This window comes from Trichoderma citrinoviride, assembly GCF_003025115.1.
Source record: "Trichoderma citrinoviride strain TUCIM 6016 unplaced genomic scaffold BBK36scaffold_1, whole genome shotgun sequence".
NCBI lineage: Eukaryota > Fungi > Ascomycota > Sordariomycetes > Hypocreales > Hypocreaceae > Trichoderma > Trichoderma citrinoviride.
The window spans coordinates 2,061,346-2,085,750 of NW_020194709.1; the positions used below are offsets into that span (position 1 = coordinate 2,061,346).

The window sequence follows — 24,405 nt, forward strand, 5'->3', positions numbered from 1 at the left end:
GCCGCTCTCATCGAATCGAGTAGCGTAATATAGACTCGGGATAAGGGAAGCAACATCACAAAGAATCAACCGGATTTGTACCCTGTTCGTCTGTCCATCTGCCTCGAGCCGCCACAAGCCCAGGGCCGCTCTCGTTCTGCCGGCTCCCCCCCTAAGCGCCGGTGGGATCTCTGTCTGGGCTTACACGACACTCAGGGAATCCGCTCATCGCATCTCATCTTCCGTTTCTCCTAACCCCTAAGGCTGTGTGATTCTCGCATGGATCAGCCCTACGAGTGCTCCTCTGCTGTTACGTCCGCCCGCGAGTTCAAGTTTCACAGCAGTTGCTCTACGGAGATTTTAGAGTATGGGGGCTCGTCTGGTGTGGTTACGATCATGAGCAGCAGAGATAACAGGTGAAAATAGTAGCAGTGAACGAGAACTGAGATGTCTGTCTGTCAGTAAGCATATTCGTCTTGCTGCAGTGCGCCATTGCCTCATACTATGTATTGTCCATCGTTATCTATGCACTCTGCAAGGCAAACTCGCTTGAGTCCTCCCAATCTCCCTTCATGCAGTCTCTCTCTTCTCAAGTACATGGAATCTCCTCTTCGGTACTCGGTCCGCTTGAGCCTTTTCACCCGAAAAGGTACACGCCGGTAGCATGGCCTGACTCGCTTGTTGCAACCCTACCGTTGGGTAACCCGAATCCACGTGTTGCAGCCCTGCATGCCAACCTTGCATGTTCCGACTGCTCAAGGATGGGAGTGAGGAGTGAGGCAGAGACAGAAGGTCGGAAGGGGGTCTCTGTGCAAGTATCTCTGTTGTAGCTGGCCGGTGGTGGCTTTGTAGCTATACAGAGACTATCTTGGCAATGGCCTTTCTCGCATGATGCTTGTGCCGGGGTTCCTTTGGTTTCTTTTCTCCTTCTTTTTTTCAAAGCGAATCTTGTACGCCCGGAGTAGTCGTGGCCGCTGCTGCTAGATGGCGCCATGTGTAACGTCTTGCTCTTCCACACACACGCCCAAACAGACGAACAACAAGAGAACGAGAACGAGAGAGAGTGCCGAGGAGAAACAACGCACGCGTTCAGTATCACCGGCATGCAGTTCCGGCCTAACACAAGGGCAACACCAAATCTAAGTGATACTGCCCAGAACCCCGACAAGAAACCACACAACTTCCGAAAGAAACATGCGTCCCAGCTAATAAGCTCTTCGTATCTGGGGTGGCACGAGCTGCAAGCCTACACCGGTGATCGACGGTGCATCTGTGTATGTGGTATGCAAAAGATTGTGTTTACAAGGCCCAAGGCCCTTTTGCTTGTGTTGTCACACAAGGCCAGGGATCGAGGTGGCACGCCCCCCGGGAAAAGGATGAGGGAAGGGGTCTGCTCGATTCTCGCAAAAGTGTCCGAAAAGGACGCGACTGGTAAAGTTTGCGGGCTGTTCGGTGAGGCAAGTCAGGTATTTTGCCCGCTTGGGCAAAGAAGAGAAGAGATGTGAAGGCCGGCCAAGAGGCCTGTGGAGATGATGCGAGAGATTCCAGGTTCGAATGGTTCAGGAGCAATCTCTCCAGCCTGCTGCTGCCCAGCCATCAAGGCCTGTTCAGCTGGCTTGGTATCTTCCTTGCGTCATGTCCAGCTTGCTTTGTTTTCGTATCTGACCGAAAGGGCCGGTGGGCAGTAGAGGATGTAAGATGGTGGAGAGGCGTGTAAAATGAGGCGGAGTGAGAACAGGAGACAGAGATGGAGAGGGAGAGATGAACGGGAGATGTCAATGGTACGAGGCAAAGAGAGCAGAATAGCCACACGGAGACGATAAAAGGCTCCGTCCTGTAATCGATCGAGACGCTTTCTCAGCCTCAAGCCCTCCAGATGGCATCCGACATCTTAGTCACCATGGCCATCTCGCGAACATCGTGAACTCGTATGACATCCGCTCCCCCCTGAACCGCCGCTGCCACCGTGGCCGCCGTACCCCAAACCCTCTGCGATGCCTCTTCCACGCCCGTAATCTTTCCAATGAAGCTCTTCCGACTCGTTCCAACGAGCCACGGCAGGCCCTGCAAGCCAGGCCACGCTCGGAGCTCCTCGAGTCGCCGCAGCAGCTCCAGGTTCTGAGCGCCCGTCTTGGCGAATCCGATGCCCGGATCGAGGATGATACGCCATCTCCGGATGCCTGCTGCTTCGGCTGCGGCCACCCGCGCGAGAAGCTCAGCGGCGACGGTCGGCACCAGGCCGTCTGGATACGAGGTGAGCTTCGTCATGGTCTGCGGGTTTCCGCGCATGTGCATCAGGCAAATTGTTTTGCCCAGCCGTCCGACGGTCGGGAGCATCTCGGCGTCCAACATTCCGGCGGAGACGTCGTTGACAATGTCGGCTCCCACGGCGATGGCTTGTTCGGCCACCGAGGCGCGATAGGTGTCGACGCTAATGGCAACATGGCGAGTTTCCGGCATGGATCTTATGAGCTCGATAGCAGGGACAACTCGGGAGACTTCTTCTTCTGCCGAGACCTCAGGGCGGCCAGGAGCCGTTGACTGTCCGCCTACATCGATGATGGAGGCTCCGCTACGAACGAGGTCTTTGACCGTATTAGACAGACTTTCCATGTTGTGACGACCGCCATCGGAGAAGGAGTCGGGCGTCATGTTCAGAATGCCCATGACGTTGGTCTTTCTGTTGTGTACGAGAGGTGTAAGTGGTAGCGTGGATGATAATGGGGTAATGGTTGATAGGGGTTCGCCGGGAGTGAGATCGTTGAGGTAGTCCTGAACGAGTTTCCACGGCTGCGAAGCATATAGAGGTTTTGATGGGATCAATCTACCCAAAGGAAGTCAGCTGTGTGTCATATTTCGCAGAGAATGTTCAAGTTAGCCTCACTCTGCTAGAGGCCTCAAGACAAACTCGCGCTCGGGGATGCCGATATGAGGCACGTTCAGTCTCTCATGCTCAACCTTTTCATCGCCATAGATCAAGATGTCCAGGTCAATGTTCCGCGGCCCTTTGTCAATCAGTTTCTTGCGTCCCATCTCGCGCTCAATGGCTTGTAGTTCATCAAGCAGCTTTAGAGGTTCCAATTCCGTCTCAACCTGTGAGCCACATGATACGTTAAGCTGTAAGCAAGTCTTCCTCTAGTGGCCTCAAAGTTACGGATTGCCCACCTCGCAGGCGCCATTTATGAAGCGGTCCTGATCCGTCACATACATGGGCTCAGTCTCCCAGAGGCTGCTTGTCCGCTTGACGCGGATGCCCCGCCTGTTCATCTCATTGCACGCCTTTTCGATCTCAGATATGCGATCTCCGAGGTTGCTTCCGAGAGCGATGTAGGCGGTTTTCGTTTGGTTCGCGGCTGCTGGGTGACAGCCACATCCTGAGTGAGATCGAGTCTGAGAGCTTCCGCATGCGTTTGACGACGAGCTCTCCTTTGAAGCTCGAGATCTGGGTCGATGGATGATGGTGGTGAAGAGGGATTGTGTGGACGGAAAGCATCGCGACGATGAGTGAAAGTTGCGCGCCCCAGAGCTGCGCAGGCCCTGTTTTATGGGGGCATGATGCAGAGAGAACCTCATCTCTGCTATGTACAGTTGATAAATCGAGATGAGAGACCCGATGAAGTCGTTGCGGTGAATATTGTGAAGCTGAAGCTTACGATATCGATCTTCTGAGGTCAATTTTTTCCGACATCGAATTCATCTACCCTGCAAAGTGGGTCACCACTATTACACGCATTCTTTTACCCTTGTTCTTCCAGAAAGAGGCACAGAAGACGCCAGCCAAGCATCCGGAGAAATAGATGCCTCGGTTGGCTATTTAGCGACCGATTGATAACTCAACCCTCCGCAAATCTGGGGTATGAAGCAGACGTAAGGGTTCCACCATCCGCAGTTGTTCGGCTTTCATAGCGGCTACTTGTTCTAATCATACGAGCGGTGGCCATGAGGCTTGTCAGCAGTGAGACGTTCCTATTGTGTGATGTGAGACAGCGATCCTTCTTGTAATTTCTCACGTGCTCGTGCTCGCATGCATTCACAACCAAGACACTCGTCTCGATCTTGAACCACAATGAGAACCAGCACATAATGACGTTATAAAAGAAAAGCTCATCTTCTTCACCCTCATCCTCCATCGTGTTCTCCAGATTCGGCTGCTGACTAAGGCATCACCTCGGCATCTTTCCCCAGAGCTCCACAATCAACCATCACGGCGCTAAGCCCTCTGCGGCCGTAGCGGCTCGCCCAAGCCTCGGCTCGTCAGGGTCAACTGACGGCCATGCTTGGAAAATGCATCTGCCTCCGACACCCCTCTCGGCTCTTGAGATTCTAAAATCTCATTATTAACCGCGTCGTCTGCTCTTGTCCCTCTTTTCTTTTCTTCTCCATACCACTCCTTTCCTCCTCTATTCCTCCTTTGATACCCAATCCGGTTGTTGCAGAATCACCACCGTCACAATGGCTTCTCCTCGTAAGTTGCTCTGCTCGTGATACGCGCGTCCAGACTTGTGCCAACACTCCGAATCTCCTCGCCTCGACCTTGGGTTCAGACTGCTAACAATGCACGAACAGAGCAGATCCGAACGCCCATCACCGATCTTTTCAAGATCAACCACCCCATCCTGCTGGCCGGCATGAACGTGGCCGCCGGCCCCAAGCTGGCCGCTGCCGTCACCAACGCCGGCGGCATGGGCGTCATTGGCGGTGTCGGCTACACCCCCGAGATGCTCAAGGAGCAGATTGCCGAGCTCAAGAGCTACCTCAACGACAAGAACGCTCCCTTTGGCGTCGACCTGCTTATCCCCCAGGTCGGTGGCAACGCCCGTAAGACCAAGTAAGCCAAGCCCGACCCAACAGCAAGAGTAATCATCACATGCTCGTGATGACACACGCTACCGAGACAAACCGAGCTTTCACAAGCCAATCTAGAAAAAAATGGCTGACATTTTGACTTTTCTCAGCTATGACTACACCAAGGGCAAGCTCAACGAGCTCACCGACATCATCATCGAGTCCGGCGCTAAGCTGTTCGTCTCCGCCGTCGGCGTGCCCCCCAAGGCCATCATCGACAAGCTGCACAAGGCCGGCATCCTGTACATGAACATGATCGGCCACGTCAAGCACGTCCAGAAGTGCATTGATGTTGGCGTCGACATCATCTGCGCCCAGGGCGGCGAGGGCGGTGGCCACACTGGTGACATCCCCACCACCGTCCTCATCCCCGCCGTCGTCGAGATCTGCAGCAAGCACAAGTCGCCCCTGACCGGCGGCCCCGTCCAGGTCATTGCCGCTGGCGGCATCCACAACGGCCAGCTGCTGGCTGCCGCTCTGATGATGGGCGCCAGCGCCGTCTGGGTCGGCACGCGCTTCATCCTGACGGACGAGGCCGGCGCGCCCAAGTCGCACAAGGAGGCCGTTCGCACGGCGGGCCACGACGACAACATCCGCACCATCATCTTCACCGGCCGTCCCATGCGCGTGCGCAACAACGCCTACATCAACGACTGGGAGACCAACCGCCAGCAGGAGATGAAGGAGCTCGCCGCAAAGGGCGTCATCCCCTACGAGGCTGACCTGGACAAGGTCCTCAACGGCGGCGAGAAGCCCAAGATTGAGGGCATCCAGACGAGCGCTAACGATGACGACGATGACGATCCCCTGGAGCAGTTCCGCCCCTTCTTGATGGGCAAGGCCGCTGCCGTCGTCAACGAGCAGAAGCCCGCCAAGGCGGTGGTGGATGAGTTTGTCTCTGATGCCGTTGCTTGGTTGAGGAAGGGCAACAGCATGCTTGTTGGTCCTTCGTCTAAGCTGTAAAAATATCATGAGTTTTGTCTTTCTCTTTTGTTTTGGGTTCTTTGGATATGGAAGCCCGGTTTGTAAGATTTCATGTCCGTCATGTCATGTAGACTATAGCATATAAATGTCTTATACATGCAATCTATATGTACCACACATCGATCGAGCAGAGTTAAGAGTCCTGCCGAAAGTCGCTTGCAATACCCAGTTAAAGGGTTGAATAGTATATCTCGTTTATTACCAAAGAAAAGAATAATAAAGGCAGAGGCAAGACTCCCGTCTATTCACGCCAGTCACTTTTCACATTACAATTTGCGCCATTCTCGTATAAGGTTTCCCCTTCCAACTCTGAATACTCCATACCACCTTGTGAATCCATCCCATAAGCATTTCAGCCCCCGTCATCTCTTTGATCACTTGCATTCCGGATAATCCCTTTCGTCATCCAAAACCGCAAGCCGTCGACTTGATGTGCCAATGACCAAACCCAGGAAAGAAGGCTGCCTGGCAGCTCTTCTAGTTGTCGAGATACTGCCGGATGGCGCTCTGCAGCTTGCTGGCGCCCTCACCAATAACATTGGTCAAATTCTCCAAATCATCAGCAGCTGTGATGCCAAACTTGCGCACAAAGTCCTTGGCAGCCGACTCGAGATCGCCATAATCCTCAACCTCCTCTTCCTCCTCCCGTCCAAAGTAGGCGTTCGAAGAGATGGCCGTGGCTCCCTCGAAGCCCTGGAGTCGGGTCTTGGCTTCGGCCTGAGCATTGGGGTCGTAGGCGCCCTTGCCAAAGTACTCGTCGGAGGAAATGGCCTTTTGCGAGCCAAACTTGCTGCGGGCAAACGATTCAGAGTCGTCTATGGATAGTTAGTCTTACAGAAGTCTGGTGAAGCAGGCCAGGATACTCACCAGCAGCAGTTGCTTTCACAGGTCCCACGGAGCCGAAGCCACCGGCATTCTTCTTTGCTGAAGCAGAAGAAGCAGCGGCCTTGGCACCACCAATCTGACCGAACCCAAGCCGTCCAATACCCATTCCCAGTCGCTCCATCTCAGCATTCGACTTTTGCCGTGTGTGAGAGCTGGGTGCTGGGCTGATGGGGGTTGGGGAAATGATGGCGGCAGCAGATGAACTGGCGCTGGCCTTGGCCGCCGGCTCCTCCTCTGCTTCAGGATCGTATCCAAGCTTAGCGATACGCTCAGCCTCCTCCTTGGCCTTCTTCTCTGCCTCGTCGAAGTCGATGATGTCGCCGGTGACCTTCTTGACGCCCAGCTTCTGCACCTTCTTCGCACCGAGAATGTTGGTCTTCTTGGCACCGCCGGTCGTGGTCGTTTTGCGCAGGGCGGCGGATGTGGTGATTCGGCTGGCGGCAGGCTTCGTCTCGGTGGAGTCGGTCTTCGATAGAGGTGACGCCGCACGGGGCACGTCCTTGTTGCCAGCGTTGAGGAATGGAGAGGGTGTGCGACCGACGACGGGTGGTGTCGCATTTCGTGATACAGGGGGTGTCGGCTTCTTAATCGTTGGCTTGTCCCATGACGAGAAGAAGTCATCATCTGGCTCTCCGGCAGGAGTGAAGCTACCATCTCCTTCGACGGCTTCAATCACGACTTCTTCGGGGTATCTAGCGATCGAGGTTAGAGAGGTTGGAATCGGAGGGATTCGGAATCTGCATACTCGAGAGCGTCACGCGCGGCGCGTCGCTTCAGCTCTTCCTTGTACTTGGTGGCTACGTTGGACTGATACTTCGTCTTGGGATCCTTGCTGTTCAATGCCGCGGTGCCTCCGTTCTGCTGGAAGAACTTGGTCGCGGATTCGTTACCGCCGACCTTCATTACTCGCAGTTGATCCCATTGCCACTCTAGAAAGGTATGTGTCAGATCTGTCTCGGGAGAACGGCGCGGATTGTCATCTTGGGAACATACGATCGAGGTTCGTCGACCGCACAAAGGAAATGTGAACACCCAGGTTGCGGTGGTTAGAGGAGCAGTCGAGGCACAGGTAGATGCCGAAGGGAACGGACGTCCAGGTAGGGTTCTTCTGTCCGCAGTCGAAGCATATCTGTAAAACAAATGGCGCGCGTCAGTCTCAAGAACCCAGAGTGACCATCGCGACAGTGGTTCCGCACCTTGTTCGCTGGCTTCGTCTTCAACTTCTCGAAGATCTTGAGCGACTGCTGCTTGGATGCGAGGGCGCTCATCGTGGCGGGCTGTGCTGGCGACTTGACGCGATCTTGACCAAAGCGTTTCTGATCTCCCTGAGATTCGCGGTATCTGCCCGTTTATGCAGTGACCGTGTCAAGCGAGGAATGAGAAGACGCAGCACAATCCTAATGATGGGATAATTCCAGTTATTAAGGAGACGCCTCTCGGGCATTGGCGATGCGGTAAAGTGGCATAACGGATCCGCTAGGCCTGTTGTGGCCTGGCGCTCTCCCCACCTCGAATTCTGCCGCGGGCGGTGTCGCGCAAGATGCCGAAATATTGGTATCACGGGAAGCTTCAGTTTGCCTTTTCGATGACATTTCTGTTGCGAGCTGAGGAATAGCTTTTCCGCTTCTCTTCACGCATTCTTCATCCTGGAGATCTCTCTGGGGAAGATGGAAGCAGTTGAGCCGCCATGATGAAACCAACAACTTCCGTCCTCGCGATCCGAATCGTCACCAAATCCGCACTCGCACAAACCGCCCGGCCTGTCTTCGCGCGCAACTATGCGACTCACACCGGCCTGGGAACCACCGCGACGCCAAAGCCGAAACGTAGGAGCGTTACGCCGTTCAACGACACCGGATATGTGCCATGGAGCGAGCTGTCCGGCGCTGAGAAGGCGGCGAGGGCGACGCAGCAGTCTTACAACTTTGGCATGGTGATTGTCGGCCTTGTCTGCACCGTACGTCCGAGATGGTAGATTGGATTCGTGTGCGATTGCAGGGCTGATTGTTCCTGTATAGGGAGGCGTTGCGTACTTTCTCTGGACCGATGTCTTTTCTCCCGAGAGCAAGACGAATCAGTTCAACAGAGCCGTCAACATGATCAAGAAGGACCACAGATGCCTCGAGCTTCTCGGCGATGCGAACAAGATCCAGGCTCATGGAGACGAGACCTTTAACAAGTGGAGGATGGCACGGCCCATCACGTAGGTGTTCTCGAGTATACCGAAAGCGGTCGACATTTCACTTACACGGCTTCCAAAGGTCTACTGAAACGAAGGACGCTCAAGGCAACCAGCATCTCAAGATGCATTTCTATGTAAGTCAGAAGCAGGCCATCGTCACAGCAAATACTTATGCTATCAGGTTGAGGGACCTTTGGCGAACGGAGTGGTGCAATGCCACATGGTGAAGCCTCCTGGCCACAGCGATTACGAGTACAAATACCTGTTTGTGGATGTAAAGGGCCACGAGAGGATCTATCTGGAGAATTCAGACACGGCCGCCGCACGGACAGGGAAGAAGCCCTTGACCTTTTTCGGAGTGAAATGGGGATGATCGGTGTTCTGGACGTATCTGGAAGCCTATGGGACGCTTTCGCGAACTATCCAAAGGACGTTGAAGGACCTACTACCGTTATGCTGGTAAGAGACAACCGATCCGTAGAATTGGAAGATGAAGCGGCGTTATCGCATCGACGTCAGCATTTGCTTATGCTCTCCAAAAGAAAGGGGGGCGAAGGGACGCCCTCGCCATTGAACAGCTGAGTTACTACCACCCTTTAAGGACGCTCACTCGTCGACATGAGTTGGTGGAGACACATCAAATACAATGACATTCAAATAATGGCGTTGTCGCTACGATTTACTCCTGATGACAAAGGTGGAACAATCTAATCGGAATGATTATGACCCAACTGTAGATGTAAGGAATACTTCGCGAATTTGTGATTATAATGTTTCTCGAACCAAAGCTACATAAGACCCTGGGCTCTTGCAAAGCAAGACGCAGATCAGATTCAGTCGATACACTCACGATGATGCGATCTGCCACCTCGAGTGTTACTCACCCCATCTCGTCTCAACAACCAAGGCTATGGCTTATAAGGCATCATCTTATCGCCAATCCCCACCAAAGGATCAGTGACGAATCACGCAGAACCAGCGAAGGATCGCGTGCGACGGCGCTGCGCCAGCCGTGCCGCAAAATAAGCTGTCAAAAGTAACATGCCATCACGGTCTTGGTTCCGCATTTATAATCGAGCTCGTTGCCTATAATGCCTCTGTCTTACATGCTCAGCCAGAACGCATATTTGGCCATATAACGTCTATTGTTTCCTTTTTGATAGAGTTGGAGTATATACTTCATTTGCCTCATTTTTCTTGTCTTCAGCGATTCAAATGAGCTCGACGAAGCCCCAAGCGGGGTTGACAAATGCCACCTCCGTCTCCGCCGCCAACGGCATCCTCTCCTGGACCACTGCCGACAGCAAAGACGAAGCCAAATACGAAAACATAGTCTTCGTCCTTGATCTCTCCCAGTCTCCCAGCCCTAAGCCGGGCTACATAATATCCCTCCTGCTGGAAGACGCAGAGAATCTAGAGAACCGCTTCCGGCTGGTTCACTTGTTGGCGGACGCCATCCCCGACGACCTCCGGCCGTACCGCATCAGCGGCCTGCCTCTCCATCTGCGGCCCGTGAAAGGGAAGCATGATGTCGATGTCGTTGTGTCAACAAAATCGGGTGTCGGTCTTTCACTGCAGTTCTGGGAGAATGTGCTGCAGCCACTTTGGGGTGTGATTGAAGAACACTCTTCAGAAGAAACAAGCCGAGAGATACCGAATGTCCTCGTCACGCAAGATGCCGATAGCGTTCGAGAATTTTCCCGAAAGATTGGTGCCTCTGACAGCAGCAGCAGCAGCCAGTCCAGGACAATTGTCCTCTTGAGCGGAGACGGCGGCATCGTTGATCTCATTAACAGCGTGCCTCACGATGAATCGTCTCCGTCTGAGCAGCGGCAGCTACTCTTGGCTCTTCTCCCCCTGGGCACGGGCAACGCCCTCTTCCACTCCCTCCACAAGCCCCTCTGGGCATCCGAGGGCGGCAGCAAGACGGAAGATGCCTCCCCCCTTGTGCTAGGTCTCAGGACGCTCTTCAACGGCGTATCTGCAAACCTGCCTCTGTTCCGCGCATCTTTCTCCCCCGGCTCGCGCATCGTAAAGTTTACTCCTACAGCCGAAGAACCCGTAGGAGACGACGATGCCAGCAAAGCCCTGCACCTCGCCAAAGAAGAAACCCAAGTCTCGCACCTCTTCGGCGCAGTGGTAGCAAGCTACGGCTTCCACTCCAGCATCGTCTACGAGAGCGACACCCCCGAGTACCGCATCCACGGCGACAAGCGCTTCGGCATGGTCGCCCAGGAGCTCCTCCGCGAATCCCACCATTACAGCGCGCAGGTCCGAGTTCGCCATCCCTCTGCCGCGGAATGGGAGCAGTTCGACGGGGGCGAGCACGCGTATGTGCTCGTGACGCCACTCTCTAACTTGGAGCGCACCTTCACAATTTCGCCGGCGAGTAAGCCCTTGGATGGGAAGCTTCGGTTGGTGCACTTTGGGCCGGTGGGAGGGGAGAGGACGTTGGACTTGATGATGAAGGCGTATGATGGGGGTAAGCATGTTGGTGTCGAGTGGGACGATGGGCATAAGCTACGGTACGAGGAGGTGGATGAGTTGAGGGTCACCATCTTGGAAGACGATGAGAGGTGGCGCAAGGTTTGTATAGATGGAACGATTGTGGACATTCCGAAAGGAGGGGAGTTGGCTGTTCGAAAGGAAGAGAAGAGCGGCTTCAAGATTCTAGTTGATCCCCGGGTGTTGCCGAGCGATTCGAACTGAAGAGAAGTCTCAGACACAGCAGAGTTCAGACAGTCACTTGGATAGGCTTTGGATACTTTCTTGATATAATCCCCCCTTTTCACCTGGGTCTTCACAAAGCCATTATAGACCCTCTAATAACTTCTTGGCCCTCTTCTCAACGATGCGTGAGAACCCATCCACGCCATCCTTGAGCTCAGTTAGCGCTCCCCCTTTCAGCCGATAGACGATCCTTCTCCGTTTCGCTTCCTCCTCTTCCTCTTCCTCTTCGTCGTCATCGTCGCCGTCATCCTCGATCTGTCCTTCTATGGCCCCTCGCATGAACCATCTGTCGTGACTCACGAGCACCACGGCGCCCTCCCATTCGTTCAACGCTTCTCGTAAAGCAGTCACCGTCTCATAGTCGAGATGCGTAGTCACTTCATCAAGGATTAGACATTGCGGATGCTTCCAGAACAATCTCGCCAGCTGGCATCGCACTAGTTGACCACCGGAAAGTTTGGAAAGGGGAACGTCCGATGCGAGACGGCCGGGCAGTCCCAGGGTTCCCAGTAAGCCGCGTATCTCGCCCTCATTAAGAGCGCCGTCTACCTCCTTTGTAAGGAGAGCGAGTGAAGTAATGCCCTGCTCAGAGCGGCCAATGGCCTTGAGCTCCTCCACTGCATGCTGGGAGTAATAGCCCAGTCTAAGGCGAGGATGCGTCGTCAGAGTACCAGATGTCGGCGGAGTCTCTTCTACGAGCAGCTTTATGAGCGTCGATTTGCCTGCGCCGTTCAAGCCCAGAATGCCAATCCGATCGCCCATCCCAACAGTAAGCGTCACATCCTGCAGAATCAGGGGCGCCCTCGGCGAATACCGGTACGAAGCCTTCTCCAATGAGATGAGCGATCCGGGAAATCTTAACTCAGGGGGTTCTGGCAACGATATCACCACGGGCCTCTGCTCAGGTGGAATCTCGATCCCCTCGCGACTCGTCAGGAAGAATCCCACAAGATCCCTGTTCAGCTTGAAGCGAGTGCCCTTGGCGCTGACCTGCATGCCCCAGCGATCGTCGAGCTTTTTCTGCCGGGACTTGGCTTGTCGAATCTTGTTCTGGTCGTCTTTTGCCTTGCCAGCTTTGAGGTTCTGGGCGATAGTCTTTTCGATGTGGGCTTTTTGTTTGTCTTGGGCCTCTTTCATCTTGATGAGCCATTGACGGCGTTCGGATTGAGAACGTTCGTACGTTTGTATGTCGCCGTGGAAGTACGTGAGCTGTTTATCTTTGAGGATGATGAGATCGGTACACAGAGAGATGAAGTCGCGATCGTGAGAGACGAGTATCAGAGTAGGTGGCTTTTCTTTATCTGCTAGAGACTGCAGATATCGCTGCAGCCAGACGATGCCCAGCAGATCAAGGAAATTCGTCGGTTCGTCGAGGATCAAGATATCAGCCTCCTGGAGCAGAGCCGAGGCCAACGCAGTCCGCATGTGCCAACCTCCAGAGAGACTGGACAGGGGCTTTTCCAAGTAGGCCTCTGTAAACCCAAGACCCATGAGAATGTTCCTAGCTTGTACTTCAATCTGTGCTAGGCGTGAAGGTTCGATCTGGCTCTGTAGATCCGCGAGCATGTCGGCCGCCTCCTGAGTTTCTACCTGGAGGGCTTCGGTGGAGATTTCATCGTCTGGTTGATCCAGTCTGTACACAAATGGCCGTTAGCATCAGGATATAGTATCACGGACAAGCTATCGAAACTCACTGGGCTTGCGAATCTGCAACGACCTTTTCAAAGGCCACAAGAGCTTTCCTCGCCTGCAGTCCTCGAGCACCACTTCGAAGCCTTGCCTCCTTGTCAACGAGAAAGAGGCGTTGCTGAAGCTTCTCGTGCTTCAGGCTTCTCAGAGCTCGAACAGGGGCGTACGGATCTGAAGCATTGACGCCATCTAAGAGAACTAGGAGCTGTCAGTAAAACCTTTACAGGAAACCAAAACAGAATGATGTATACTTTTGATTTCTTGCTCAACCATGCTGCGGGCTGTAGCACGCTCAATGACCTCCTGCAAGACATTTCCTCGACCATTGTTCTCCTTTGCCGCCTTGTCGTCCTCATCAGACTCGGTGAGCTTGGTCTGCTGCAGCAGCGCTATCCTGGAACTCTCTGGAATCCCCGGGATGAGCTTCTGCGCAATAGCCTTGAGCAACGCTAGATCCAAGCCAGTCAGTCTCGCCAAAACGAAGCAAATCGAAACTTCAAAGAATGAATGCTATCGTTCTCAACAATCATGTGCAAGGGTGCAATTCCTCACTCGACTTTCCCGTGCCATTGCGTCCAACCAAGGCATACCGCTGACCCTCCTTCAACCGCAGCTTGGCATTCGACAGAATCTCCAGGCCATCAGACTTTGCTTTGCCTTTTGATTTGCCTGACGACTTTTCAGGCTTGGATGCCTTTTCGCCAGAGGTGACAACGATGTTGAGGCCGTCAATGTCAAGCTGTTTTCCTCAACTTCTTGTTTAGCATTTGTGGAAAAGGGTCGTGGGAATGATGGTGACTTGACGAACTTCGCGGTAGCTGGAGCTGTCAATGTTGAAGCGAGTCTGCTTGGCCGTGCAGAGGATCGTGGCCACGGACTCGGCTGCCATTGAAGTCATTTTGGCAATGGAATTGTACAATTCGCGTTCGGGTAAAGGCGTTGGACAACTGTGAGACGTAGAGTGTAGAAGTAGGTTGTGTGGTGGTGACGATGCCACTAAGCCGATACGGTTCGTCGAGTTGATCTCCGAAAGGGAAGAACCAGGGGCCTATCGAATGGGCTTTATAGCAAACAATCTTCCCCTTGATGAGTGCCAAACAAGGAACTCCAAATCTCGAAGTGATACAATCGAAAAGTCTCCTACAATAAGTGCCCAAATGGGAATGCCCCTCATTTCAGGTACTCTTCACTTCCTCACCAGCAATCCGGCACTGGCTCGTAAAGAGAGGCCCGGTCCGCCCCCCAACTCCGATCCGTATCGCCCTGCAGCTCCGTAGAGTTGGAGACGAAAGCCACCGAGAATACTAATCGCACCGTCGATCCAATGCAAAGACAGCGTCGGCCAGTGACTCATATGTACTAGCCATGCAAGACGTTCTAGTGCCGGCATCCCGCAGCCACAGGCGGTAGAGCTGCGACGCCTCGTATTGATTAGTGATTAGATGGATGACTCTGTAGTGACTCTTCGCCGCCATTGTGCAAGGCCTGCAGCATATTTCATCTTCCTTCTCGACGGACAATGCCGCAGAGCCGTGCAGTACTTTATCTGCAGGTGAGATGAACCTGAGTGCCCCTCTCCCTCTCCCTATGCAGAGAGCTTGGCACGCCACACACAACCTACCTGCCCCAACCCAGCGCCCATCACCACAGCACAGCAGGTATGAAGCAGCCTTCCTTCCCATCAACGCTCCCATCGATCCTGTACCAGTAGGTAGCAGAGACTTCCGAGCAGATTCAAAGAACAGCTTGAAGGAAGCCTCTCGACTAGCCCTTCATGTACCCTTGACCCATCCCCGAAGTAAGGCAAACACAATTGCCTCCCAGCACCCTCTTATCTCATCTCACCTTGCACTCCAACACCCGCTTCTCACCCGCCTGCACGCCAAAGGCCAAGGCCCAGAGCACAGTGCATTCTCGCCACGCAGGTGACGAATCACACAACTCTATCTACACGCACTGCATCTTCCCTGTCAGTCAAGTATGACCCAACCAGTAAAGAAGTGAAGAAAAAGAAATGAAAAGAGAGAATACAGAAAGTAATATGCGGAGGTGGCTGTGAAGCATCTCACATCTTCGTGCGTCCCACCCTGGTCGTGGCTCGCCCCTTTTTTCCTTCCCCACGATCTTCGCACCGGGTCTGCTGCAGCCACATCTGCATCTGTGCGTGTGAGTTCATAGGATACGAAGGGACATGGATCGTCTTTGAACATGATATCATAGTGATTTCTTTATTTCGACCACATGTCTGAGTGATAACGTGAGGCACGGGGATGATGAGATATTCAGACGCTCTATTAGGTGACTAGTTAGAACTGGCCCTTTGCAACAAAAACACAAACGAAACAAAAGACAAAGAGGACGAAATAGACGGAACAGGCAAAGGGAATGGTCTCGTTGAGAACCGAGTACTAATATGGGATACAAATCAATATAGAACAGAGTAGATGAGCACAAAGTGTACGGGCGTTATTTCAAGCAGCTCTCACCAGCGCAGTCACACAGATTTCGGACGTCCTTCTCCTTTGTTCACCAGAATATATTAACCTCCTGAACAAAATACCACAAACTGTCGCCACTCCAGAAAAAGTGTAAATGGAGATGGCAACAACTATCGAAGGGGAATCATCGCACTTTTTGATAAAAAGAAATTAGAGAACCACAAGATGCATTATGACAAGAAAAGAAAAGGAGATAAACCCGAGGAAGATGCCCCTGATAAAGAAAAACCAACAGATCTCCCCTTCTCCGAAACGAAAAAAAGACAGCCCACCCCGTATATTTGACGCTATTCGTAAGACTCGTAACCTCGTGGCTGCGCTGAGCTGAGCAGGGGACTTTTGACGGTCCCTTGGCTACCCGACGTATAGAAACCACGTCTCTACTCCGTCACGAACATTTACAGAAGAGCAATGACACCAGCGGCGAGGAGCAGCAGGGCGCTGGCACTGGTGGTGGCAGCACCGCTGATGGTGGAAGAAGGCTGGGGAGGCTGAGGAGCGCCAGTGCCGATGGAGGCAACAGGGGGGATAGGCGTGTTGCTCTGGTGAGGCTTGCTGGGAATGGCAGCAGAGGTGATGGTGCTGTTGTGGCCGGCCCAGGCGCTGGTGAAGCCGGCGCTGGTGGCGGCGGCAGCAGTGCTGGTCTCCTCAACCTCGGTGGTGGTGGTAGCAGCCGCCGTGGTAGTGGGAGCAGCGGTCGTCGTAGGGGCAGCGGTAGTGGTGGGAGCCTCCGTGGTGCTGGTCGTGGTAGGAGCAGCAGTGGTGGTGACAGGAGTCGTGCTGGTGCTGGTGCTGGTCGGGGTGCTGGAGGTGCTGGTCGAGGTAGGAGTGGCGCTCTCGAGGCCACCGACTACACTATAAGCAGCGGCGCAAGCAGCGAGGTCCATGTTCTCCGGGCAGCACCAGGTCTTGAGGGCGTGGTCGTGGGTGCAGTAGTAGCCCGCGTCGCAGGAGTCTATTGCGCTGGTCAGTCATCTCATCGCATAACATCTCTTTCAAGGTTCACATACTGCCAGAGCCGTCAGAGCAGCAGTTCTGGTTGGCACCGGGGTTGTAGCAGTGCGTCTCCTTGCCGCTGGAAGGGCACTCGGCATAGCCGCTACCGCAGGCCTCGGAGCAGGTGTTGCCGTCGTTGCACTGGGACAGCTCGGGCTGGTATCCGTTGGTGCTGCGGCGCGCGAGGCTCTGGCCCAGCACGGGCATCATGGCCAGGCGGTAAGGCTTGGGCTCGGCGGCGACATGGGCGGCGCAGGCCAGAAGGGCAACAGAGGCGGTGGTCTTGAAGAGCATCTTGACGTCGTGTCGCGTTGTGCGTGTTTTGTGTACGTGTTGATTATTATCGCGAGATTCTCAAAGGAGAGGATCGTGAGGAGTGCGGAAAGGATTGCAAGAGCTGCGCAAAGGCAAGGCGATCTCGATAAAGAGCGGAACGAGTATTGAAGAATACTCTTGGAATTACTGTGGTTCAATGAGCGTGAGGTAGAAGCTGCAAGAGGCGACACGAGAAGCGGGAAGAGAAGAGAAGAAAAAGCTTTTCGAGATGCGGAGGGAAGCGAGAGACAAAGAACGACAGCAGGGGGGATCCCTGGAGGGCGCAACAGCCAATTGCCGCCAAGCTGCTGGCCAGGGGACCGTGGTCGTGTAGCATCTGTTAGGCACGGGGGGCGGTCTGTGCTGCCTGGGCCTAGCGGACGCGACGTCGTCCACCCCGGCGACTCCTTTTCCTGCTCTGCAATCGCTCATTTCCCAGGGGCCAGGCAGAGGAACCGGCTCAGCAACAGGCAGAGGCGACGCTGCAGAGGCGGGCAGACAGAGACGAAACGAGACGAAACGAAGCAAGGCGAACGCCCTGTTTGAGACCTGAAGCATTGATCAATCTTATGTTATTACTCCTACTATTTTCATTCTCAGTCTATGCTCTACCGGCGCACTGCTTTGTGCTCTCTGCTGCAGAAGAAAAGAGAGGGCATCGTCAACCGCTGCTTACTCGCGCCTCATCCGCTCCTCGCCGCTCAGCTCCTCGAGCCCCGGCACCAACATCCCAGACGAGTCACCTTGAAAGCAACGGACACGAAGCTAAAAAGGTCCATCGGACCCCTGCCAGCCCATGCCCGAATCTGCAAGGTCCCAGGCACAGAGTCAAGCCACCCCAAACCGCCTCAACCCGCTCCAGACCACTCAGCAAGCGCCAGCGCAAATGGGCAAAATGGATTGGTCTGCTTGGTGCTTGGCTGCTAATTTCCCGCCCTGGCCCTGTGAAACTCCACTTCGCGATGCCCACCAAGACTGGCTGGCTGACTCTCTCTCTTCACTCAGTATCCTCTCAGTATCCTCTCTGTGGCTTCTCTCTCTGGAGCAAGCGGATATGGAAAGGGGCGCTTTCTGGCGTGTGCGTTCCTCGACTTGTCGGTGACGAAAGGCCTCTTTGCTTCTTCGAGTGATTTTGCTGTCGTCGAGATCGTTGTGATGAGACACTTGAGGGTTGCTTAAGCGACGTCGGTCATTTTGCGGAGAACTGCCGAGTCGGGCATTCGCTCTCTTTGCTCATTCTGCTTGTCCAAGCATCACCTTACACAATCAAGCAAACGACATTGGATCCCATGCCATAATACCGGTGTCTCATTTCTCCGGAGCCCATCTTCCGCACTGCTCGCCCTTTTCTGTCGCCCATTGTCATGGCGCCCGGCTCGTGGTTTCACCAGTGTCGACGGGGGAGCAGCTCATGAACTTTAACGCCTCATCCATGTCATGCACGATGACCAGAGAAAAAATAAGGTTGTTTATTCCACGAGGTGGTGGCTGACTGTGAAAAGCAACGTCTACTCTCATGACCGATGAAGGAGACTCGTCATAAGTCTTACAAGACTCTCATCCGGTGGAGATCTCAGACCAGCGCAGCATCCGACATTGCCGCATCTCGCTCTCATCACCAACCAGGGCTTGTTCCCATCCACTTCACGTGTTGTCTCACTATGCCCAATCTTCCACCCCGGTCACTTGACCGCCGACGAAGCACGCCCAGACCAGGGAGAGGAGGAAGAAGGGACTTGTTTGGAGAGCCTAGAAGAAAAGGCGAAACAAAACATTAGCATGAGCGTGCGCGCGCGCGTTGTATGCGATGCAGATAGCATCGGGTAACACCCTGTATTCCATCTTGAAGAGCACAGGAAGCAATGTCACCCGACTGATAGTAGCTTTCCCTCTCAGAGACACGTGGTCATGCATCGGATCGATACCAGAGTAACCAACGTGGTGTTTGGAATGTGATATATGAGAGCCAGCTTCTGGAATACCAACGACATCATCTCATCGTTTGCCCCAGCCTGCGTACCACACAACCCGCAGCACAGGGCTGTTCATATGCACCGTCGAAACCTTCGACTGTTTTGGTTTCAGCTATCCATCTCGGCCAACTTGTTGAATCTGTTGATGCATCCCTTACACCAAGCTTTTACATGATTCCATGACAGTTCTATCTTTACCTACCTTTTACCAACTTCAACCACCACCTGTCACATGCCTCACAGTCCCACTTCCTCACGATTCTATATGATCTATATCTTTGTTCAGGTAAATCGTTACAGCCTATACATAAGGCCAAGTCGATCGATACAACCCCACCCGCCGCGCCGCAGCTACTATCATCAGCGCATCGCCATGAGTTGTAGGTATATCGCCTCGCCTTCTCTTAGACCTCGTCTTGAAATGTCCTCTTCTCTGCGGCGTGTCCCCTCCTTAGGGTGTTGCTTCAGATACTCTCCATTTTGGATGTCACCATATCGTTCGCCATATCCTATACATGAAGACTCCGAATTAGATTCCACGCTGCTAAGGCGATGCTAGTTGTGACGGGCAAGATCGCTTGTGAATCGGATGCCCTTCGCAAGATTGCCTACCCCATCCGCCAATCCTACAAGTCGTGCTTGGTTAGATGTCTGGCAAGTGTTCAACTCGATTCACCAATGAATCGACAAGGCGTGTATAATTAGCGATCTGGGTGCAGCCTCTCCCCGTCAAGAAGTCGACACGCCTAACAGTCGGAACGTAATTTCTCATTCAAGGTCTAGAAGTGCATACCTTGAGCTTCCATATGTGTTCGCGTGGAGTGAAGTTACCTCTCAGTGATTGAACACGCGCATCAGACCTCGTCTCTCTCCCCTGGCGTCCAGTTGCCAAGTCGAAGCGTCCAGGCATCGTGGCTAGTTATCGGACACAGCAATCCCCATAACTTACAGACAAGCATCAAAGCTAGCACGCTGGGATTCGACTTGGTTCATCATTGCCTAGAATTTAGCGTCAGACCTAGTCTGGTGAGTGTCGGACCAAGCCAGCAGAACATCGAACCGAGCTCGTTGAGCGTCGATGACCGGTGCTGTCGTGACTAGATGTCTGGTTGAGCTTCTTGTCTGACTGAACGTCTAAAATGGACTGTAGCCTCACTCTCAAGCAAGGTCATGGGTGATGGGACATGTATAGGCGTCACAATAAATATAGCCAACGAATATGCTTTTTGTGATGGGCGAAAGCAACCATCTTCAATAGAGAACTAACTCAAATCATCTCTCATCGATCTACTCTAGTACTACTTATCGCTCATAACTCACAGCACAGGGCTGCCGATATGCATTCCTCTTTGACAATGCTTCAGGCGGCTTCGGTTTCGGCTGTTAGCAAGGCGCTGGATGTGCTGGGAGATCCGTTACCCAGAAATCCTACATCTCCAGCAACCCCAAACCACATGTCACATTACTCACATTTACCACATCGTCACGGCACCCCATCTCCTGATCAAGGTATCAATTCCCATAATACTAATACTAATACAATCCTATTCCTACACCTTTTCATCTGAGCCATGGCTTCGAGATGTCCAGTACTATTACATTGGTCCCCCAACATGACAAGCTTCCAAAACGACCCGAGGAGTCATCCATGAACGCCCCAAAGTGCATCAATAGCCGATGCTCTTTGCTGAGAGATACCCCGAAAAAAAGTGAGCAGAACAGCAATCGGATCCTCCGAGCTTCAACGGCATGCACAAAGACTCCTACGGTCCTCTGCCGAGACTCGTCGCAGCTACATCACAGGCGGCTTCGTATTTACGCGCGCCTCCAGTCCCTTTGCCCGCGAGGATCAGAGTCAGTGGTATCCTACTCGCCCTCTTCGCCTCCCAGCTTAGCGATCCATTTGTTCATGTGCGAGTACTTCTCTTCAAAAGTGCGCTGCAGCCTTTCGCCAGCTGCGAACATTGGATCGCCCTTCTTCCAGTATGTGAAGCAGTTCTCAAAGATCTGCCGCACGTCGCCGAGGAACTCCTCTTCGGTCGTGTATTCCTTCTGATCCATCTTCATCTTCACTGTGCTGAGGTCCATTGGCTTCTTGACCTTGTCAAAATAGTCCGGCACGCCGTCTTCCGCGGGATCGACTGGCGATCGAAAGGGCCCAACAAGTCGCGTCCAGAAGCCTATAATGGGTTAGTTAGACTGAAATACACGGTCTCAATGCAAAGACCATCATTGGGGGAGCTTACCGGGCCCAGAGAGCATCCTATTCAGCAGATCTGCACAAAAGTCGAGCTTCTGCTGAGTTGAGAACGTCCTACCCTCCAACATAGCTGCGCTCGAGCGTCGCTTCTGTGCTTTGAATGGTGGGGAAGAGCCAGACTTGCGATGCGACTTGCGAGCCGACCCTGGGTCGCTTGCTAAGCCAAGCGATCGTCTGTTCTTCTTCGCGGCGAGGGTTTCTTCGTCAAGCTGTTCGTCTAGGTAGTGTACATTCTTTCTCGGCCCTGTCGATAGAGACTCAGGAAGCGACTTGATAGCACTCGGAGGGAGCCCAGAGGTCCCGGTCGCAGCTCCAGGGGCAGCAGGAGCAGGAGCTGGAAGTATAGTGGTCTCAAACGAGCTCATTGTCACCACGAGTTCGCTGAGCACCTCCTGGGGTAGAGACTTGGCAAACTCGGCCCGCGCGTCTGAAGACCTCATGTACTCGGCGGCCCAAGACAGCAAGAGGACTCTGATAGACGACCCCTCGGGTGTATCTCGCCAGACCTGGATGAGAAGAGGCGTCGCTGGGATCCGACCCGTGGTTCGTCGGCATTCCACCATGGCCTCGAGCGTATGCTCGCATAGGCCCTTGATGCCAAGTTTGTGGCCCAGGTTCCAGAGGCCAACCAGAGCTTCGTAGGAAGTGACGCTGGAATTTTCGCCTGTGATCTTGCCAGTGTAGAGGAAGCTTTGTACGAGACCGAACACTTCCACAGTCGCATCTGGGAGTTTTACAATATGTTCCAGCGCCTTTTCTGTGACATTCTCCTCAAAATACTTGCGGTAGAACTCGGAACGATCGCAGAGGAAGTCTTTTTGCAGGCCAAACGGCTCCTCATCGGGCCCGACTAAAACGATGACAAAGATGGGATGCGGTTGGCTTGATAGATTGCGTCAGTATCTCTATAAATGGTTACCGGTATGCAATATGTCAACCTACGTCCATGAGAATGGCTTCCTCTCTTTCTTCTCTGTTGCGGTTCCATTTGCGGTGCCGTTTGTAGCGGCGTTGGGAGCGGCGTTGGGAGCGTCTTGTGAGGCGGCGACGTCTTGAGGGGGGGCTTCGGAAGTCATCTTGATTTATCGTCTGGTTGAAGAACAGTCAGTACTTGATTTGTTCCCCAAAGGAGTGATCAATATGGATATTATGATGTGCACTTGACGATTGGTCAATACTGGGAGATGCAACCGAGTGTGTGGAATCTCATAAATGACGGAATTGCTCATGCCATTGACCATACCGCCATGTGAAAGTCATTGCAGTAGTCTAAGCATTTGAGATTTTCGCGGCAGAAGGACTCGACAGGGCCTTGAATGAGGCAAACGATGAGGGGACGAAGAAATGCGATGCTCAGCAGACTCACCAATCAAACACGACTTCGTGAGAGGTTCTTTCTTTCCTTATGGCTTCCGGACCTCCGAACTGCGCGGCACTTGATATAACAGAATTGAACGGCACGCAGCTTCAATCCTTCATGTCGAGAGAGGAAGATTTGGTTCAGTGGAGGTGCAATTCGTCGTTCAGAGTTTGACCGTCGTGAGTCTTGGCCTTTTCCGGTCGACTGGGAAATTGGCAGGTTCAGAAGGTGAGGCGACTTTCCTGAGCTGAAGCATCAGTTTGTGGCGCGTTTGTGGCTTGATGTCGTGTCCCCGCTTATGTAAGGACCGGCTTGGGAAGGCGCGACTGCTACCCTGCATGACTGCATCTCGTTTCGAATGCTGAAAACGCTGCCTTTTTGGGATATTTGAATTGTTGTCAAGTGCTTTTACTAGAAAAATTTGGGTACTCAAGGGCTCTGGGATGGATTGGCTTTGCTTGCGGCAACTGTGGCCGAAATGACGCTTCAACATTGCCCAGCGGTGCTGAGAAGGTTGCACCGAAGCACATAGTGAGAGTTACATACAGTCACCCGGCCATTTCAGCACAAACGGAGTTCGACAAACACGAACGACACCAGAGTATGGCAGTCATCTGCTAGTGTCCAAAATACATTTGGATTTACGTGCTACAATCTCTCCACGCTGTAGCAGATGGAAGTCTCTGGTCCTTTGTCGAGCTCGCAATCGGTTTCCAAGTGTCTTGGTGATACGATAAATATGTCCAATGGCGAGCTGCCACCCTCTCATGCGAGTTTACCAGTGAGCTTGTAAAAGGAACATCACATCTGGAGGACTAAATCCAGGCCCTTACAAGTATCAATGGTGCACATTTGCCGGAGATGTAGCCACCCATCCCTTCTGATCGTCTTGTCTGGCCAGTGACCGGCCCTCAACAGATCCATCACTTCAACACTAATTCTAGGAATGGCGACTCTATTTCATATCAAAGAGACTGCATCTATTGTCTTACAGCTGGCTAGAAGCCCTGAGCTTGAAATGAGACCCTCGTATGGGAATCTCCATCGTTTGAGAGACCTATGTAGGCATTCGTCTCAAGCACTCGACCAGTTCGGCCAAGACTCTTCTGGAACTTACATACCATACACCCCCATGATAAGATAACCGTAAGCGAGGCTGGGCTAGATATAGCCCTAGACATCTGATCAAATACATGACACTGAAGAGGGACGAGGCTCGTAGTGTCCACTCGTGGTAGACACAGTTCTCAACACTATGGTATAGAAAAGAAGCTAAAAGCGTAATGTTTATATCCAACATGACAGACTAAGAATCAGGGAAGAAACACGAAGGCCTCAGTGAACGGTTACTTTCCGAGAATACAAGAAAATCCTCAGGCTCGTAACCTCCTCCATGCCACGCCATCTGCAGACGGAGTGCCACTCGCCCGTCAACACTCCTGGCCTGCTCACAGCTGGCGCCACGTGCCAGCCAGCCCAACACGCCTCTAAGGTATATATACTAAAAGTCCGGCAATGTTTATCAGGGGGGCAGTCGAACGGTATATCGAAAGAATGTGTTGGAGGTTGGGCGGCCGAGGAAGGCACCGATTCGATAACCGGCGGCTGTCCCGCCTTTTTGCTTTTTTTTGTCAATTTTCTCTTTTGCTTGAAACAGACACTCTACCAAATGTTCATGAGTTTGTTCAAAACCCTCTGAGTTCTATTAC

At 53.2% G+C, this 24,405-nt stretch overlaps 8 protein-coding genes across 8 annotated transcripts; 3 read left to right on the plus strand and 5 right to left on the minus strand.

Annotated features, from left to right (window-relative positions):
- Nucleotides 1-1,842: 1,842 nt before the first annotated feature.
- Nucleotides 1,843-3,552, minus strand: BBK36DRAFT_1155477 (Dihydropteroate synthase; the record flags this gene model as incomplete). The annotated part of the gene is made up of 3 exons (XM_024893831.1): nt 1,843-2,803; nt 2,864-3,072; nt 3,145-3,552. 3 exons carry the CDS (start codon nt 3,550-3,552, stop codon nt 1,843-1,845), a joined length of 1,578 nt encoding a protein of 525 aa, XP_024754007.1.
- Nucleotides 3,553-4,389: 837 nt separating this feature from the next.
- On the plus strand, nt 4,390-5,848 carry BBK36DRAFT_1134025 (NPD-domain-containing protein). Its single transcript, XM_024892172.1, has 3 exons — nt 4,390-4,444; nt 4,546-4,807; nt 4,935-5,848. Exons 1-3 carry the CDS (start codon nt 4,432-4,434, stop codon nt 5,785-5,787), a joined length of 1,128 nt encoding a protein of 375 aa, XP_024754008.1. The 5' UTR covers nt 4,390-4,431; the 3' UTR covers nt 5,788-5,848.
- Nucleotides 5,849-6,285: 437 nt separating this feature from the next.
- BBK36DRAFT_45627 (ArfGap-domain-containing protein) lies at nt 6,286-7,961 on the minus strand (the record flags this gene model as incomplete). The annotated part of the gene is made up of 5 exons (XM_024898097.1): nt 6,286-6,623; nt 6,676-7,385; nt 7,439-7,622; nt 7,687-7,822; nt 7,890-7,961. 5 exons carry the CDS (start codon nt 7,959-7,961, stop codon nt 6,286-6,288), a joined length of 1,440 nt encoding a protein of 479 aa, XP_024754009.1.
- A 422-nt stretch (nt 7,962-8,383) lies between these two features.
- On the plus strand, nt 8,384-9,248 carry BBK36DRAFT_1108168 (TIM21-domain-containing protein; the record flags this gene model as incomplete). The annotated part of the gene is made up of 4 exons (XM_024889337.1): nt 8,384-8,650; nt 8,712-8,896; nt 8,955-9,009; nt 9,057-9,248. The coding sequence occupies 4 exons, from the start codon at nt 8,384-8,386 to the stop codon at nt 9,246-9,248; spliced, it is 699 nt and encodes a 232-aa protein (XP_024754010.1).
- An 842-nt stretch (nt 9,249-10,090) lies between these two features.
- On the plus strand, nt 10,091-11,584 carry BBK36DRAFT_554 (hypothetical protein; the record flags this gene model as incomplete). Its single annotated transcript, XM_024898251.1, has 1 exon — nt 10,091-11,584. The coding sequence occupies one exon, from the start codon at nt 10,091-10,093 to the stop codon at nt 11,582-11,584; it is 1,494 nt and encodes a 497-aa protein (XP_024754011.1).
- A 102-nt stretch (nt 11,585-11,686) lies between these two features.
- Nucleotides 11,687-14,192, minus strand: BBK36DRAFT_1107213 (P-loop containing nucleoside triphosphate hydrolase protein; the record flags this gene model as incomplete). The annotated part of the gene is made up of 5 exons (XM_024889234.1): nt 11,687-13,238; nt 13,300-13,492; nt 13,546-13,743; nt 13,847-14,033; nt 14,103-14,192. The coding sequence occupies 5 exons, from the start codon at nt 14,190-14,192 to the stop codon at nt 11,687-11,689; spliced, it is 2,220 nt and encodes a 739-aa protein (XP_024754012.1).
- Nucleotides 14,193-15,902: 1,710 nt separating this feature from the next.
- Nucleotides 15,903-17,492, minus strand: BBK36DRAFT_1134026 (hypothetical protein; the record flags this gene model as incomplete). The annotated part of the gene is given in 4 exon segments (XM_024892173.1): nt 15,903-15,924; nt 16,195-16,747; nt 16,803-17,139; nt 17,156-17,492. The coding sequence occupies 3 exon segments, from the start codon at nt 17,080-17,082 to the stop codon at nt 15,903-15,905; spliced, it is 855 nt and encodes a 284-aa protein (XP_024754013.1). The 5' UTR covers nt 17,083-17,139; nt 17,156-17,492.
- Nucleotides 17,493-20,942: 3,450 nt separating this feature from the next.
- Nucleotides 20,943-22,412, minus strand: BBK36DRAFT_1155484 (Bromodomain-containing protein; the record flags this gene model as incomplete). Its single annotated transcript, XM_024893832.1, has 3 exons — nt 20,943-21,256; nt 21,323-22,218; nt 22,279-22,412. 3 exons carry the CDS (start codon nt 22,410-22,412, stop codon nt 20,943-20,945), a joined length of 1,344 nt encoding a protein of 447 aa, XP_024754014.1.
- Between the last annotated feature and the right edge of the window lie 1,993 nt (nt 22,413-24,405).